Below are 19,797 nucleotides of genomic sequence, written 5' to 3'. Positions count from 1 at the left end.
CCTTATATACCTCTCAACTCCATCCCTCCACCTCATCCTCGGTCTACCTCTCCCTCTCCCTCCCTCCACCTCACCTACATACACCCTCTTAGTCAGTCTTTCATTCTCCATTCTCTTCACATGTCCAAACCACCTCAGTGTATTTCTCCTAATCTTCTCAACCACATCCACATCCACCCCACAGCGTTCCTTCACTTCTTCATTCGTCAACCTGTCCCTCCACGTCGCTCCACATGCTCCTCTCAAGTAACTCATTTCCACTGCTCTCACTCTTGACTTGTTCCCCTCTTGCAAGGTCCATGCCTCGCTTCCATACGTCAGGGTAGGGATCACAATACTATCATGCAGTGACTTCTTAACTTCCATACTCACTTCCTTATTTCTCATCACTGCTTTCAGTGTACCAACAACCTTCCTTCCCTGCTGTACCCTTTCACGCACTTCATCCCCCAAAGTTCCATCCTTACTCATCACACTACCCAATTACTTGAATGCACTCACATTCTCCATATCCTCACCATCCAACCTCACTGCACACTCTGTGACTTCATTCCTCTCAAACACCATAACTTTACTTTTTTTTACATTAACTTTCAGATTCCTCCTCCTACACACTGTCCCAGATTCATTCACAAAACCTTGCAACTCCCGTTCATCTTCACTCAACAGTACTGTATCATCAGCAAACAGCAACACCGGAAGCTTCCAAATCTCACCCTCATTCATTAGAGCCACCCCCACATCCACTGCCCTACCCTGCACCTTCTTTACAACCCTATCCATGTATATATTAAACAGCCATGGAGACATCACACAACCCTGTTTCAGTCCCACATTGAGATCAAAGAACTCACTCAGCTCACCATCCACTCGCACCGTAGCCCTAGCTCCCTCGTACATACTCTTCACAGCACTCAACAATTTCCCCTCCACTCCATATATTCTTAATACCTTCCACATACCTTGCCTATCTATTCTGTCATAAGTTTTCTCCAAGTCCATGAAGGCAGCATACACTTTCCTTCCCTTCTCTAGATACTTCTCCACTAAACATCTTAGAACAAATATCTGATCTACACACCCTTTTCCCTTCCTAAATCCCCCTTGTTCTTCTCCAGCTAGCTCCTCTGTCATATGCCTAACCCTATCAATGAGTATTCTACCATATATTTTACCAGTCACACTAAGTAGGCAAATACCCCTATGGTTACCGCATACTTCTCTCTCTCCTTTTCCTTTGTATAAAGGAACAATTATCCCTGATTTCCAGTCCTCTTTTTAAAATATCTGTCTTTGTACGGGGATATCCGCTGTGTTACTGATTTTCATATCGTCAGCATATTTCGATATTTTTTGGAACTAACCTTCGTCAATAAAACTGATATAAAAAAGAAGCAGAATGGGACTCAAAACTGGACATTGCAGCACTCCACTCGTAACATCCATCCTCCACCAGGGGAGGAGAGGGGAAAGGGGGAATTAGAAACAAGGAAAACAGAGTGAGAGAGAAATATGAGAGAGGAGAGGCAAAGGTGAAAAGAAAAGATAAACAGAGAAGAGGGAGGAGAGTAGAGAAGAATGGAGGAGAGAAGAAATGCAGAGAAAGGTAAGAAACAAAGGAAATAAAGATGCAATCATAAGAAGCAGAGCGGAGACAAACGAAGGACGAGAAAAGAGAGAATGGCTGGAAAAAGACACGACAGAAAAAGGGAGAATGATAATAAAAGAGAAAAGGAGAGAAAGGAGACAATAAAGTGTGAGAGAGAAGAAAAGAAGAGAGAGGAAATGGGAAAGGGAAAGAATGGGAAATGGGACAGAGGAGGGAGGGGAGAAAGGAGAAAATCTAAAAAGAGGATGAGAAAGGAGGAGAGGGGAAAGAAAGTGGAGAGGAAAGGGGAGAAATGAGAGAAGAGGGAGAAGACGAAAGGGGAAGGAGAGAGAGAGGGAAAGAGGGAAGGGGAGGGGAGGAGAGGAGAGGAAGGGGGAAGGGGAGGGGAGGGGAGGGGGAGGGGAGGAGAGGGAAAGGAGAGTGGGCAAGAAATAAGAGTTTAACAGTCACGATTTATTTGTCTGGAGTTGTGAGGTATGTATGTGTGTGTGTGTGTGTGTGTGTGTGTGTGTGTGTGTGTGTGTGTGTGTGTGTCCAGTTAACGAAGCTCTTGTGTTTTTAGTATACTTACTCATTACCTACTTCCTTACGTACTTACCAACCGAGTTTATTTTCCTCCCTCATTGTTTACTTACCCAGCTGTCCTACTTACCAGCACAACATAACCGAACCCAACCTAACCAGACCTACTTACCGACCAATCTACTTACCACTCTACATAACCAAATCCAACTGAAAATACCTACATACATTCCTACATACTTACATATATACCAAAGCAAATTAACCTTCCAGCCTACTTACTCTACTTACTTACCTACCTAGCATCCTAATCTTTCCACCTACCAATCTACTTACCTACTGTACGTAACTTTCCTACCTACCAACCTATTTACGCACCCTTCCTACTTACCACCTACCTATCAACCTTACTTAAACACCCTTCTACCTACTGACCTACTCACTTATCCACTTCCCTACCTACGAACTTACTTCCTTACTCATCTTCCTACCTACCAGCCTCCTACTTTCCCCCTTCCTACCTACCAGTCTGCTAACTTACCCCCTTTCCCACCTACCAGGCTACTTACCTACCATTTTGCCCACCATCATACCTACTGACCTGCTTGCCTCTCCTCCCTTCTACTTACTACTGTATTCACCTACCCACCCTCGTACCTACCTTGCTATTTACCTATTTATCTAATTTCCCACATACCTTCCTACCTGTTTGTTCTAACTACCTTACCCCCTAACCAACTTACCTACCTACATACCTACCTAGCTACCTGCCTGCCTACGTACATACTAACCTACCTACTCCCTGATCTACTTACCTACCTGTTGGCTTCACCTGTAGCCAAGGCATTTACAAAGCCCTCCAACGCTCTCTCTCTCTCTCTCTCTCTCTCTCTCTCTCTCTCTCTCTTTCTCTTACAACTGACTTACTGAATCCTCTTTCCTCTCTTTTCTGCCCTTCCTCCTTTATCTCAACTATTTTCGTTTTCTCCTCAATATTCTCCCTCACTCGTTCTCTCTCTCTCTCTCTCTCTCTCTCTCTCTCTCTCTCTCTATTGATTGTTTTGAGAGCGAGGGTAAGAGTGTTGAACGTATGGAGGGTCTGGAAGCTGTGGTAATGGAGTCCTGCATCATCACCGAGAGAGAGAGAGAGACAGAGAGAGAGAGAGAGAGAGAGAGAGAGAGAGGAGGGGAGGGGAGGAGCGCATCCAAGCAACCGCAAATTGACTACATACATTACGACTCCTCCTTACACACACACACACACACACACACACACACACACACACACACACACACACACACACACACACACACACACACATTATATATAAATACGTACGACACGACACGCATAAAGACATCACATCAGCCATGCAAAACACACCACACCAACTACACACACACACACACACACACACACACACACACACACACTACACTTGGCACACAACATACACGCAGCCTCACTCAATCTCACACAACAAACAGACAGACCACACAGCACATACAGCAAGGCACACAATCACACTCTCTCTCTCTCTCTCTCTCTCTCGGATAAGTTTTTAAAGCTAACACTACACGAATACGTTCAGGTGAGGAAAATAATTATAATAATGACAAACAGCCTCACACAGCCACATAAATCCACATGGTTCACTCTTTAGCTGACATGGAAAAACTTGTATATTTTATTCAAGCTAAACTCAGACGATTTTGTTCAGCTGACGGATAAAAATGCTAAATATAAAGACAAATAATCTCACACATCCATCTAAAACTACAAAGGTAATAAACAGTGCAGTTGTGGACATAAATACTGATCCATTTCAGAACGATAAGTAACGTGACAGTGAGCGATAAATTTTGAAACCCAGTGAAGTGGTACGGGAGCTCAATGGACTTTTCGGAATATTATATAAGAGTTTCGTAATCGTTCGACTAAAAATTGGAGCGATTTGTTTTTTTCCGGGACTGTAGCTCACGTTTTTGATGAAGTGGATTTATTTGGATTTAATGTTCAGATTAATACAAGGCGATTTTATTAAGCTGATGGATATCCTACAAATCAAAGCTTCAGTTTCTAGTATTTATCATTAAAGGTTGCAGATCAATACATCACTTATTTTAGGTTTCACTCCCACATACCCATTATTTAAGGCTTCACGCCAAGCTTCACTCCCACATACCCATTTATTTAAGGCTTCACTTTAGGTTTCCCACATACCCATTTATTTAAGGCTTCTCGTCAGGCTTCACTTCCACATACCCATTATTACCCATTATTTCAGGCTTCACTTTAGGTTTCACTCCCACATATCCATTATTTAAGGCTTCACTTTAGGGTTCACTCCCACATACCCATTATTTAAGGCTTCACTTTAGGTTTCACTCCCGCATACCGGTAACATTTTTTCAACTCCCCATAAACTTGTAATTATAGCTTCTAGTCCCATGCATCTATTATATTAGGTTTCACTTATATACACCCATTTTTGGTTTCAGTCCCATATGCCCTTAATTATAGGTTTCACATCCATGCAACCATTATTTTAGGCTTGAATTATATTAAGAATGGTTTCAGTTTAAGACCCCCATTTTTTAGGTTTCAGTCCCATACATCCTCATTATGCGTTCCAGTCACACGCATCCATTATTTTAAGGTTCGATTCTATGCACCTGTTACTTTAGGGCTCCGCCACGTGTACTCATTTTAGAGGTTACTTTACACTTACCATTTTTTTGTTTAGTCACATACACCAAAAACTGTGCTTAATGGCCGAGCGAAAACACCTTGTAACCCCCTATAGTGTATTTAGTAGAGTACAGCAGCAAAAATGAGTTATCTCGAGAGACTTAAAATTTCAGCGACTATACTTACGTCGTTGGGAGGCATAAGGCAAGCAATACTTCCCACTATTGCTGAAAAAAAGTCCAGAAGCACAAAACTGAGCACCAAACTTGTATAATTCTGAAATCTTTAAAATTAAGATCTATAGACATCGTTGGCAAGCTTATGGAAAAGTGATAGGTGTTAGGTGACTTCTAAAAAATCCCCACCATACGTCTGAAAATGTCCAAAAATGCCAAACTGATCGCCGAAACTAGTTAATCCCGGGTATTATGAGCTACAGCGGACCTATGCACATTACTGGAAAGTTACAATAGCAGCAGCATCAAGGTTGCTCACTGGAACACATTCCACGCTGAAGTGAGAACGTCTATAACTTATTTATTACGTTAGAGGCACATCCAATTCAGACTTCAGTCCAAGAGTCCCCTTTTAGATTTCAGTTACATACATGCATTTTAGGTTACATTTCACACACACACACACACACACACACCATCCCTCCCCCTTCGTTTCGCCGACGGGGTTACGTGTCTTGCAGTTTTCTATGCAGGACCGTCACGCAAGGGGCAACTTGGCTAAATTGTTCCCGTCAAAGGGCCAAACTTCAGTCATCGGTACACTCTTTTACCCTGGCATAACCTCCAGGCCTGAACCGAAGGAAAAAAAAAAATCAGCCTTCATCATCACCCTAATCCAGTTTCTCACAGTCTGTCTAAACAATTACCGGTATACATACAGAACAGTTGGAATTTGTGTCCATGGTTAGCTAAGGATACGAATGTATGAAAAAAAATCCAAAGAGTATTAATGAAAAATAATTGTTACGGTACTCATTTTCATGCTCAGTGAGGGATCAGAAAAAGGAGAAAATGTAACAGTCAGAATTTACCTACGTGCATGTATCATTTAAAATCATTGTTAATTAGCTTGGCACTATGTAAAGAGAAAAATCATTGTTAATTAGCTTGGCACTACGTAAAGGGAAAAACCAGAAACTTTAGAAACGTATTAGTCTAATCGCTGCTGCCAAACTTACCTGTTAGTTTCAGTCATCAGCTGTTTAAGGAGGATTGAAGGAGATTGGAGGAACCTAATTTCTGCAGTGCAGGTAACGGTGTTATGTATTAGGAGACTTTGCCATATTTTACGGTGGCATTACACTACGAAACCTCACACTCCCATAACTCACATTGATATACTACACACTGCCATACCTCATATTGCCGTAAAACATACCGCCACAAATCTCACAACCATACCACACACAACCACATCTCACTACCATGTCATACACTACCACACCTTACAATGTCACACTACACACTGTCACACTTCACACTGCCATAGCACACATAGTACACATTGCCACACTTCACACTACCAAATCATAAACATTAACTTGTCTCACACAATAATAATTCAGTGTCACACCACACACTACAATAATTCAGTGTTACAGTACAGACTACCACACAACATACTGTCATCCTTCTTACTGCTTGAGCGCACATGGCCACTTCACACACACACACACACACACACACACACACACACACACACACACACACACACACACACACACACACACACACACACACACACACACACACACACACACCTCACGTTGCCACACCACATACACTACCACACCTCACATTGCAACATCACACACTCTACCCCCACACACTACCACTCCACATACTGTCACACTTTTCGTATATACCTCATACTGCCTTAACTCATCCTGCCATACCGCACAGTACTACACCTCACACTGCTACACCACATCTCACACTGCCACACCACACACAACTACACCTCACACTGCGACTTCCTCCTCTCTCTTACTTATTTTGAAAGCTTACTAACACCTTTCTCTTAGCGATTTATTTTGCAAGCTTACTAACACTTCTTTCTTAGCGATTTATTTTGCAAGCTTACTAACACCTCTTTCTGAGCGATTTATTTTGCAAGCTTACTAACACCTCTTTCTTAGCGATTTATGCTGCAAGCTTACTAACACCTCTTCCTAGGCGAAATATTGTGTATATACCACCTTACTAGCCTCTTGTATCATATTTATTCCTTGTATTATCGACATAGGTTGCGTAAACAAGATAAAAACACTCATTTAATTGACCCACGCAGGAATAAACCGGTGAGGAAAAGGTGTTAGGGAGCTTCCTTATCTGAAGAGAATATAAACGACCCTCATCTTACTCCATAGCCACCAGAGAAGGAAGATTGACCTGCAGAAAGAGGGCAAAATCAGCCTGCAGTCTACGGGGTTCAAGTTCAGATGAGACTGGGGTTCAAATACGACTACTATCGCTCTTTCCAGACGATTTTATTCACCTCAAGAAATCCCTCAGGTACTAGAAGGTTAATGAAAATTGGATCCCATTCCTCCACTTCGAAAAACCTATCTCTCAGCTGAATTAAATCGTGAGAGAGAGAGAGAGAGAGAGAGAGAGAGAGAGAGAGAGAGAGAGAGAGGGAGAGAGAGAGAGAGAGAGATGGCGTCCTCGGTTTGAAAGGGTTAAGATCGAAGGCCAAATACTGTACCCCATCATGGCGTAGTTTGAGCAAAAGCAGGGGCAGTTAAGGGCCAGTCAGTAACGAGAGAGAGAGAGAGAGAGAGAGAGAGAGAGAGAGAGAGAGAGAGAGAGAGAGAGAGAGAGAGAGAGAGAGAGAGAGAGAAATATGTGTGTGTGTGTGTGTGTGTGTGTGTGTGTGTGTGTGTGTGTGTGTGTGAGAGAGAGAGAGAAGTGCTGAAAATTCGTGTATTATAAGAAAAAGACTAAGCAGGGAGGTGATCACCCTTCTCATGATAGGGACAACTCCAGTGCTGTAATCCAGCTGGTGGAAGACGGTTTTACTCAGCTGGAAGGATGCCAGAGGAGCCTGGGAGTGTTAATATTGTCGCCATAAACCTTCACATGATCGGGACAGTTCTAGTATTCTCCAGCTAACGCCTGACGCTTTTATATTTAGCTGGTGAGGGTCGCCTTCACGTGGTGGTACCGATATAGCCTGACAGCTCTACTGCCCGGATATACAAATGTCCCTCAACTCCCTCCCTATCCCCCGAAAGAAGGATGGTTGGCTACAGGAAAAAGGGGAACTTCAGCCTGCAGTCCACCGGGTTCACGTTCAGATGAGCCTGGGACTGCAACTGTGCAATAACTACTCGTCCTTCTAAGCCATAGGAACAAGAGAACTTAGGGCAAAGGAGTTTCCTGACCAAAATCTTAAACCGTCCATTGCTATGCTGCCTTTTTTATATTTTTCTTCTTTCCACCTGGCGATTTTCCTCAGCTAGAGAGAGATTTTTTCGAGCTGAAGAGGTTAATCACATCTCTATCACGGGGCGGTTTCTCCAGTGCTTAATAAAGTCGCCTGGAGATTGCAAAAAGTAAAGGAACGAGTCGAGCACCCTACGTAAAAGTCAAGAGTCTGTACTTATTTGCAAGATGGAAGGTCAGATCCATTAAAGGTTACTGTTAAATCAAAGGGAGCATTTGCCATCCTCCCGACGTCCAGTAAACACACACACTAAGTCTTATTGTCATTTAGTACAAACCCACTGAAAGACTGACGAAGAGAGTGTATGTGAGTGAGGTGAAGGGGGGAAGAGGGAGGGGAAGGCCGAGGATGAGATGGAGGGATGGGGTGGAGAGGTATATGAGAGAGGGGTGTGTGAGTTGGGAGCGGGGCAGTGAAATGGCGGGGGACAGGGCGACGTGGAGGCGATTTGTTTGTGGCCACCCCGAACGGGATTGAGGCGTCTGGCAATGGATCGGTAGATAGATTTAACTTTGCCCAGAGTACTTGCAGCTGTCACAGTAAGATGTAGCTCATTAACGCTGCCGCTGTTTTGGTGATCAGTGTCCTCAGCATAATGGAAAAAAAAAAAAACATGAACCACTTCGCTTCAGTGATGCTTTCTCTGTTACATTCTTGCTACTTGCAGATGGTTTTAACTTTAGGATGGACTTTTTCGAATTTGGGGAGGTTGATATAGCCTTCATTAACCCTATCATTAAAAGAGATCTCCCGAAACTGAATCAAATCGCCTGGAAATAGCAAGAGTAAGCTGAAAAATACGCGTCACAGGATTGAACGGGTTGAAATATTCGTCTACACCATTAACATAATAATAAATAACATAAGGGCAAGGAAGGAGCCCTGAGGAACGCCATAGGACTCTGATGTTAATGCCAACAGACTGCGTTCTATTAGGGGATAGGATGGTAAGACAACAAGGAACAGTTGTAAAGACCCCCTGCTCCCCCCCCCTCTTCTCTCTCTCTCTCTCTCTCGGCCTCCACACACGGGTGGGTGGGAGGGGGAGTGTTCCTCAGGGGAGAGAAAACACGGGCGCGTCCAATTAGTGATCTTTTCGCGGCGGGCCCAGCAGCTCTGCTCTGCTCTGCTTTCCCTCCTATGCTCTGCTCTGCTTGGCCCTTCTTCCTATACTCTGCTCTCCTCTCTTCTCCTTAAGTCTCCTTTCTCTCCTCTCCTCACCTCCTTCTACTCTCTTCAACTTTCCTCTCCTCATGTTCTCGTCTCCTCTCTCCTCTCCTTTTCTCAGTTCTCTCCTGATCTCTCTACTTTCCTTTCCTTTCCTCAGCTCTCCTTTCCTTTTTTCATCTCTTCTGTTCTCTCATCATTCCTTTGCTCGTCTCATCTCGGCTATCCCCTCCTCAGCTCTCACCTCATTTCCTCTCCTCAGCTCCCCTCTCCTCTTCTCACTGATCCTCTGCTCTTCATTCTTCTTATGATCTCTCCTCTCCTCGTCTCCTCATCTCTCCTTTTCTCTCTCTACCCTCTCCTCATCTCTCTGTTCTCTCTACTCTTTCCTCATCTCCTTTTTTGGTGGCGGTGGCGGCGGTGGCTCTCACTCGGGGAGTCTCGCGGAAGTTCAAAGTTCCCGCCTCTGTGTGCTGCGGATTGATCGTCGGAGCAGGGAGGGGGGGAGGCGGAAACGAGGGGGAAGGGGAGCGACCAAGCAGGAGGAAGAGGCAGCGGGAACGACAGATGGGGGGGCAAGGAGGGAGGGGGGAGGGGAAAGAGGAGCGACCCGGCAGGAGGGAGAGGCAAGAGGAAAGACAGAAGGGGGAGGGGCGAGGAGGAAGAAGGGAGGGGAAAGAGGAGCGACAGGGTAGGGGGAAGAGGCAGAGGGAACGACAAGATGGGGAGGAAAAGAGGAAAAGGCAGAGGAAGCGACAAGAGGGGGAGGAAGGAGGAAGGAGGAAGCGACAGAGGGAAGGGGAAGTCAGGAGAAAGAGGCAGGGGGAGTGACAGGAGAGGGAGGAGAAGGAAGAAGGGGAGGTGGGGATAGAGGAGGGGACACGAGTGAGGGGATGAGGGATGGTGAGCCACAGGAGGATGGAGGAGTGGGGGGTGGAAATGGGAAGAGGACAGGAAGATGGAGGGGGAGCGACAGGAAACGACTGGGGAAGTACATGAAGAGAGGGAGAGGAGGAAGGGGCAGCGGCAGGAGGAGAGAGGAGCAGGGGGTAAGAGGGAAGGGGAAGAAAGGAGGAAGATGAAGAGGAAGCGACGGAAAGAGGGGTAGAAGGGAGGGAGGAGGGAGAGGAGGAGGGTAGGAAGAGGGAAAGAGGGGGGACAGGAGGGGGGAGAAGGGGAGGAAGAGGGAGCGGTGAGCAAGGAGGAGGAGGAGGAGTGGAGAGAGGGGGGCGACAGGAAGAATGAGGAGGTTAGGAAAAGGAAAGGTGAAGGAGCGACAGAAGGAGGGAGGACGGGGGAAGAGGAAGGGGAAGGGGGGACGACAGGAGGAGAGAGGGGGAGCACCAGAAGAGGGAGATGGAGCAGCTAGGGAGGGGAATGACAGGGAGAGGAGAAGAAAGAATGGGGGAAAGGAGGAGGGAGGAGGGGGGCCGACAGAAGGTGGGAGAGTGAGGAAATGGAGGAATGAGGGAGAAGGCAGGAGGAGGAAGGGTGAGCGACAGAAGGAGAGGAGAAAAGGGAAGGGATGGGAGCGACAAAAGGAGGGAGGAAAAGAGAAGAGGAGGAGGGAGAGGGGGAGAGCGACAGATGGGAGGAAGGGAGGAGAGACCGGAGGGAGGGAGGGAGGGGGGTCAGGAGGTGAGAGGGAGGAAGAGGGAGAGGAAGGGGGAGCGACAAAAGGAGGGGAGGAAAAAGCAGGACGGGGGGAAGAACAGGAGGAGGGAGGAAGGGAGGAAGAGGAAGAGGGGGGGACGACAGGGGGAAGGGGGAGTGTGGGAAGGGGGAAGGAAGAGAGACAGAAGGGGAGGAAGAGAGAGAGGGAGCGACAAAACGAGCGGAGGAAAAGGCAAAGGAGAGAGACAGAAGGAGGGAGGAGGGGAGGAAGAGGAATGGGGAAGGGGGCGACAGAAGGAGGAAAGAGGGGAGGAAGAGGAAAGGGGAGGAGGGGGGAGAAAGGAGGAGGGAGAAGGGAGACGGAGGGTTTGTGGGGTCGGAGGGAAGTGAGTCTGCGTCGAGAGAGAGAGAGAGCTATTTTTATTGATTGGTGGTGCGAGCGGCAGTGCCAGAGGTGGTGCGAGGAGCGTGCAGTGCCGCATTTCGTCTGCCAGGGTGCGATCGTGCCGCCCCTGACATGCCGCCCCTCTAGACACCGACCCCACCCTCATAGCACACCCACAGAGAGAGAGATAAAGAGAGAGCGAAGAGAGAGAGGGAGAAAGAGCAAGTGGTGGCGGCGGTGGTGTTAGAAAACGAGAACCTTCCCCAGGTACAGTTGCCCTGGATGATAATATGAGTCAGTGTGCGAGTGTGGTGGTGGTGATGGCAGCAGCAGCAGCAGCAGCGGTAGTAGCAGTTCACACCACCAGAGCAGAGGAAGAAGGCGGATTGGCCCAGTGATTGTCTATGTAGTTTGACCTCGTTTGCTCCCTGGTTATATCCCCCCCCCCTTTCCTTTTTTTCCTTTCCCCCTCCCTTCAATACCCCCTTCAACCAAATCAGAAAAATTAACCTTGAAAAAATAGAAAGTTTAAGAAAAAAAGTATTCGCAGGTCTAGTTCGCTTAAGAAAAGGCCTGAGGGAAAAATGAAGCATAAAGTGAAATGGTGGTGGTGGTGGTGCTTCCCTACGGGGTTAGTGGAGCACCGGACAGCTCTCCTCCTGCTCCTGCTCTCCCTCCTTCCCTCCGTACTGGGGGTCTACACGCAGGAGAATGATATCAACATGCCACACCAGGAGTAAGTATTGGAACCCCTGCAGTATCTCGTGTGTGTGTGTGTGTGTGTGTGTGTGTCACCTTGCTCTTCCCGCCCGTCCGACACCACAGAAAATGGGTGTCGCGTGTGTGTGTGTATGTGCGTTGTGTGCGTCCGTGAGTGTGTCTGTGTGTGTAAGCCCCTGAAGGTGTTACTGGCTAAGGGAGGGAAGGGGGAGGGAGAGGGGGGGATGTGTGTGGGGAAAGGGATGGGGGGAGGGGATGGGGGAGGGCAAGGGGGTCGTCTGAGTGGCAGTTACCGAAAAAACATAAAAGGGAATTTAAAGAAGATTAACTTGCTCTCGTGTGTGTGTGTGTGTGTGTGTGTGTGTGTGTGTGTATGTGTGAGTGAAAGAGAGAGAGAGAGAGAGAGAGAGAGAGAGAGAGAGAGAGAGAGAGACTAGTGATGATGAGTAAAAAGACATGTGTGTGTGTGTGTGTGTGTGTGTGTGTGTGTGTGTGTGTGTGTGTGTGTGTGTGTGTGTGCGTGTCCTTCGAGAGCCACTCCACCACAGAAAAAAAAATATTGGTAATAACATACAGTCTGCCACAAAAGGCTGAGTTTGGGATCTATTCACGAAGTATCAGTAATTTGCAGTATTAACACTCTCAGGCAAGTAGAGCCCATATTCTTGCCGACTAAGGAGGCTCCGTAGCACCTCTTCATCAGCGATTTATTTATGGATCCGGCTGGTTAATGTTATCTTGTACCTTAATTATGAAGCTTATGGCGATATTAGAATGATTTAAGGAATGGCAAAGACGATACTGACGGGACAGACAAAATAAATCGCATAGGAAGAAGTATTAGGGAGCTACAAAAAATACCAGGCCACTAGAATTCACTCTCAGATAAATGAAATCGTCTGGACTCATCAGTAATTTACGCTTTTAATAATCTCTGCCTCCTAGGACTCGCTCTCAGCTCAATAAAATCGCCTGGTGTAATGTGCAAATAACACTAGAGTTGTCCCGAGTGTCCGTAGTAAGAGTCAGGCTTCTATGACTTACTCTCAGCTTAATAAAATCTTCTGGCGTATCTGGAATAGCATGCTGGAGTTAATACGCCATGAGAGGGTTAATGGTGACGGTTTTAACACTCCCACGCCCCTCTGATAAACCCTCAGCTGAGAAAAATCGTCAAATGTTAGCTGTAATAGATTACAAGAGATGTCCCCAGCACGAGGGGGTTGGTGGTAGCAGTACTGGCAATCTCAGGCTTCTATGACTCACCAGGAACTGAATAAAATCGTCTGGCTGGAATGGCATACTAGGTTTTTTCTCGAGTATTTGTGGTTAATTCCCTTCACCTCCTATTTTTTGTCACTCCCTTCAGACGATTTCTCCCATCACAGGGGGAAATCTCTCACGGTGAAGCGGTTAGAGGCAAACTTCATTAAAATCCCACTTTAAGAAGGAGGCTCTTGAGGGACGCCTTCATGTGGTGGCAGTGGTGTGACCGAGCACTGGAGCTGTCCACCTATACAAATGTCCTTCACTTCCTTGCATATCCTGAAAGTAATGTGGTGAACTGCGGAGGAAAGGTAACTCTGGCCTGCAGTCCACCGGGTTCAAGTTCAGATGAGCCTGGGGTTGCAGCTCTATTACAACAACAACAAAAACAAGAACAAGAACAAGAACAACAACAAAACAACAACAACTACTACAACTACTACTACTACTACAACTACTACTACTACTACTATTACTACTACTACTACTACTACTACTACGACTACCGTTACTACAAATACTACAACAACAAAAATAACAACAACAACACTAACTACTACTACTACTACTAGGCTGCTGCTACTACTACTACTACTACTACTACTACTACCACTGCTACTATTACTATTACTAATTTAGTCTACCTGTATATAAAGCTAAACGAAATCGTCGTGTGATAGGAAGAGTAAAATGGATAAAGTCATCAAAGTAAAGGTGAATCCATCTTGGCACTGTATTCAGGTTAACACAAGACGATTTTGCTCAGCTGGGAGAAATCCTAAGCAGGCCCTTTCACATTCCTACACTATATACTCAGCTGGAAAAAGCGTCTGGGTGGATTAGAGGACTGGAGATGCGGTGACCATGGGCTTGTCTGCAGTGACGGTATGGACAGTTTAATGAAATCGTCTGGAGAGCAAACCATGAAGGCTTGGGACCTTTTGGTGTAAGTCTCGCTATCCCCTGTCGATTTTATTCAGCTAAGGATTGACATCGAACTGGAGGGGTTAAATACGGCCTTGAATAAACCCCTTTAATATTAGGGGCCTTTCCCATGCTGAATAAAATCGTCTGTAAGCGGCAATAATGGACTATGAGAAGCTTCACCAGGATTCAAACCCTCCCACTCACGCATCTGCAAATCCAGCACCAGACGATTTTGCCCAGCTGAGAGAGAGAGAGAGAGAGAGAGAGAGAGAGAGAGAGAGAGAGAGAGAGAGAGAGAGAGAGAGAGAGGTTCTTAAATTATTCCTATCACGTGGATATTACACAATTAACTCCGGTTGCAAGAGGAGAGCAACTAAAATATTGCTAGTACTACTACTACTACTACTACTACTACTACTACAACTACTACTACCACTACTACTACTACTACTTCTTCTTTTACAGTATTACTTCTAGTTTTACTACTACTACCACCATTACTACTACTACCAAATCATCATGCAGTCTTAACGTGTCAATACATAAACGATATAGAGTAACAAAGTGAATATTACCCCTTTCTCTCCAATGACGTATTATTCCATTTTACTCCTGCCACCTCCTGTCGATTTTTTGCAAGTTGGAAAGGTGTTATAGTAGTGGGAATATTGACGAAAGCTATATCTAAGCATCTAGTACTAAAAGTCAATCCTAGACTGAATATAAACATCAGGATATGGCGAGAATAAACTAGAAACGCTGACAGATGAAAAGGGTTGAAGTAAGTACTGGAAAATAATTAGCAAAGGAAGAGGTGTTAGAGTGCGTTGGTAGACTGTGGCTCTAACCTGATGAAGATTCGTAAACCCTTTCACCTGAGTTGCTGGCCAGGTGTTGTAAGATTGGAGGGCTGATTTCACTAATAACCAAGGAGACTCATCCCTGCCTCATAACTAAAGCTCATGAAATTTCACGCATAGTTGTGGTAGTGGTTCAGTTTTGTCAGGTGAAAGCTAATTATAGTAAGACAGACAGACAGACAGACAGACAGACACACACACACACACACACACACACACACACACACACACACACACACACACACACACACACACACACACACACACAAACCCGTCTTCGCATTGCCTTGGGAGACTTCGTGACACTTCCTCCATAGCCCCTTCAGCACGAGGACGCCATTTTCTATTTAATTCCTGCTGCTGACAGACGATTATATTTAACTTTAGGGGAGACTTTTCCAGCAGGTGGGGTTAGATATGGCCTTCATTAACCCCTTCACTACGAGTGGCCTTTCCTAATTTTCGAAAAGAATGAAGACAGTTTAACTAATACATTTGTGTTTATTTATTTTTTCGAAGTATAAAGACAACACTTACTGATCTATTTATTGTTTAGTTAAATGTTTAGTAAATAGAGATGAATAACGACTCATTTACTGATCTATTTTTGTTTACTTAATGTATAAATGTTTACGAAGTACAGAGATGAATGGCGACGCATTTTATATTTTTATTTATTTATTACCTAATTTTGGAGCTACCTTGGATAAACTCTGATTGGGAAGCTGGCAACAAATACAGAGATTTTTGACTGGAGACCTTCAATCCTACTTGTTTTTCATTTTATTTTTATTTTCTTCAGGTTATTACATTCAGCTTAAGAAACCACACTGATTAAAAGAAAAGGAGGTTAATGAAGACTATATCTAAGACTGATAAAATCGTCTCACTTAGCTTAATAAAATGTCTCACTTGAGTTTAATAAAGTCGTCTCAGCTAAGAAAATCGTCTCACCTAAGCTTAATAAAATCGTCTCACCTAAGCTTAATAAAATCGTCTCATCTAGGCTTAATAAAATCGTCTTACCTAAGCTTACTAAAATCAACTCAACTGAGCTTAACAAAAATATCTCATCTATGTTTAATAATATCGCCTGGCGTTAGCACGAACAAAAATACGCAGTACGTCACCATATTCAAGGGGGGTTTAAGGAGAGAGGGTTTCCAGAAGGGTTTGGCACGTCGACCCCTACCCCGCCCCCCTCTTGGCTAGACACCAAACTCTCACGCCCCCTCCCCCTCCTTCCCTGTTTTCCATCACAAACTCAAAAATTTTTGGCTCTAAGGGCAAAGGCCATTGATTCTCTTGGGAATTTGTGGCTTAAACTATAACAAAATATTCCACTTCTTTAGTACGATGATACATTGTTACTTTGTTCTGGTTACCGCATGGAAATCATCGTGTACTAGTAGTAGTAGTAGTAGTAGTAATAGTAGTAGTAGTAATTGCAGCTCCAGGCTTATCTACATTCATATGTGAACCCAGTGGATAGTGGGCTGAAGTTGCCCTTCTCCTGCCGTCAACCATCCCCCTTTTGATGGATAAGGAGAGGAAATGAGGGACGTTTGCATGACCAGGCAGAGAAACCACCTGGCCATATCAGTGTCACCACGTGAAGGCGTCCCTCTCCAGCAACACTTGTAGTGAAGTGGGCAATGAAGGCTTTATCTATCCCTTCCACTTCAAAATGTCACTTGTAAGCTCAATTCAGGATGTCCCGCGAGATTTTTGAAAAACTTTAGGAGGTTATTTTAGGGATACTACTACTACTACTACCACTACTACTACTACTACTACTTTTACTACTACTATTGCAACGATTGCAACAACAACAACAACTACTACTACTATTAACATTAATAATAAAAACTCAACATGAGACCAATTCCCACCCGTTACGGAGCTACAAGTACTTATGACCTTATGGGCGAAAATGATCTACCTCATAACCCATAACGTCACCAGTAACTATAGCTCCGAAACGGCTGAGATTTGGACCCATGTTGATACAGCATTTTTTACTCAATACTAGCTTGAGACGAACTTCCTGAAATAACAAAAAAAAAAAACAAAAAAAAAACTATTGGGACACCCTGTGTAATCACCTGTGGGTAGCAAGGGTGAAATACGGGGTGGTCCGTAATTAGCGCTCTATTAATGCGTATCTTATGTGTTACTGGGACGACTCAATCTGCCTGTGTGGGCGTGGGTGTGGCAGTGGGGGTAGGAAATGAATAAATGATGCTGGGTGTACACAAGAAGTCGCCTGGAGGAATACAAAGGAATACAAAGGAAAGGAAACAGCAACAGACCTGCTTGTTGCAGTGTAAACTATGACTACGAGATCGAATTCTACATGCTGAAGGATAAGGACAGTAAAGCAAGAAGGTTCCCCCTGCCTCCAAACCCTCCAGTTATAACTGTCCGGAAAAAGTGAGAAGGACCACCATGCAGCATGGATAAACTGACATGGAAATATCATAGGAAAGACTGAATTACATTCTATATTACTTTACTTATAAGCTACCTGAAAGAGAAGGTAATAAAGTAAAATGAATAATCAGATAAATAACTAAGGCATGACAATATGGAAATTGCACAGTGTGGATGTTCAGGGATGGTGCAGCAGCCTTGCCTGGCGCTTGTAAGGTAGGCATAAGTCAATCAGGCCCCAGCTCCGATCACTCCACTGTGACAAGGAACTTTCCAATGCGAGACAAACACACAAGTTACCTTCTGAAGCAGTGACCCCTAGTACATTAAAAATATCCCAATGGTGGTCACTTAGCTAACAGGGACACTCAGTGATCCTCAGTCCATCACAGGTCGAAAGTAAGAGTAGTGACTGTTAGCTCAGGGCTATCTGTGAGATCCTAATCAGTGTTTACACTACCAGGTACTTTATTTGGGTTTAATAAATTGATAAATATATAATGACCACGCGACGCTATGTGCGGGTATGTTAAATTACGAGGTGTCTTATAAACAGGAGAGGAATGAACTTTCGTTCAGCAAGTAAAAGTAAGTTATTTGGACAGAAACAGAGTCAGCTGAGGACTCTTATGCAAGTACTTGTCTATTTTGTTTTTAAATTTCTTAACTGAGATACTGTTCATGGTATCTGAGGGTAATCTGTTCCAGATATTTACGAGTCTGCTGAAGAAGAAGTATTTTGCTTCATGGGGTTGGAAACGCTTTCCCATAATTTTGCAGCCACTGCTCCTGCTTTGACTTGACCGGTCTATTTCAAAATATTTATTTATGTCTAAGTTGTCATATCCCTTCATGATTTTGAAAACTTCAATAAGGTCACCTCTTAATCTGCGTTTCGTTAGGCTAAATCTTTTCAGTTATTCAAGGCGTTCTTCATATGGTTTGCTCTCAGTCATGGTATCATTTTTGTGATTCTATGCCGTATTTTCTCTAATTTTTCTACGTCCTTTCTGTAGTATGGAGACCAGAACTGCACACAATACTCGAGATGGGGGTGCTAGTGCGAGTTGTACAAGGCAAGTATGACTACTTCTGATTTAAACTCGAAAGTTCTTCCAATAAAACCCACCAACTTGTTTACAGCTTTACCCGCCTCGGTGCACTGCTTACTCGGTATTAGGTCATTTGATATTATCACACCCAAATCCTTTTCACTGTCCGTACTTGATAACTGGATATTGTCCATTTTGTAATTCGCTTCGACGTTGTTATTTTCAGTATGAAGTACTTTGCATTTTCTACATTGAATTTCATTTGCCATTTTTCTGCCCAGCTTGCCAAAGTATTAAGGTCATTTTGTAACAGCTGCCACTGTAACGGTGAAGTTATCTCATTGGTTATTTTAGTATCATCTGCAAATTTGGATATTTTACGTTCTAAACCCTCATCTGTCATTTTTGTACATAATAAAAAGTATCGGTCCAAGCACTGAGACCTGAGGGATGCCACTAATCACATTACGCCATATGGATTCCTTTCCATATATCACAACTCACTGTTTTCGGTCTGAAAGCCAGTCTTGTAACCATTTCTGCGTATTTCGTTTTATTCCATGGGTTTTTACTTTGCTTACGAGATGCTTGTGAGGAGGAGGAGGAGAAGGAGGAGGGGCGTTATATATAGGCCACTCAGTATAAAAGAATTATATACTTGGTTTATTAATTTTGACATCCTACCGAAAACCGTCTCTTCCGCTGAATAAAATCGTCTGGCAGTCGCAAGGAAATAAAAGAACAAAAAATGCCGTGATCATAAGAAATTAATAAAGAAACACAGATAGATCAATAGAAAGAAAGAAAAATGGGCCATCGTCATACTAAATTTATAAAGAATGAGATAGATATATAGATAGAAAAACATGCCTTCAATATACTAAATTAATAAAGAATGAAGGAAAGATAGACAGATAAATAGATAGACAGACAGAAAAAAAAATGCCAACAAAACAGTGAATTAGGGTCTCAGGTGTTATCTCAAGCCTCCCATTTCAGTGATTTAAGACGAACACTTTTTTGCATAACTCCTGCTGTAATCGACAAACTTTAGTCTTTTGTATTCCACAGATCAATATTCGTGT

At 44.3% G+C, this 19,797-nt stretch overlaps 1 protein-coding gene across 1 annotated transcript in view; it reads left to right on the top strand.

Moving 5' to 3' along the window:
* Positions 1-11,977: 11,977 nt before the first annotated feature.
* Positions 11,978-19,797, top strand: part of stj (voltage-dependent calcium channel subunit straightjacket) — a 504,277-nt gene continuing 496,457 nt past the window's right edge. The window contains exon 1 of the mRNA XM_080284182.1: positions 11,978-12,190. Within this exon, the coding sequence (XP_080140308.1) occupies positions 12,039-12,190 (152 nt within the window). The 5' untranslated portion in view covers positions 11,978-12,038. The remainder of the gene's footprint in view (positions 12,191-19,797) is intronic.

The sequence above is a fragment of the Coenobita brevimanus genome, chromosome 100 (assembly GCF_032717465.1).
Source record: "Coenobita brevimanus isolate Jiangsu-jjx chromosome 100, ASM3271746v2, whole genome shotgun sequence".
NCBI lineage: Eukaryota > Metazoa > Arthropoda > Malacostraca > Decapoda > Coenobitidae > Coenobita > Coenobita brevimanus.
The sequence above is the reverse complement of the archived record's forward strand: the minus strand, read 5'-3'. Positions and strand labels throughout refer to the sequence as shown.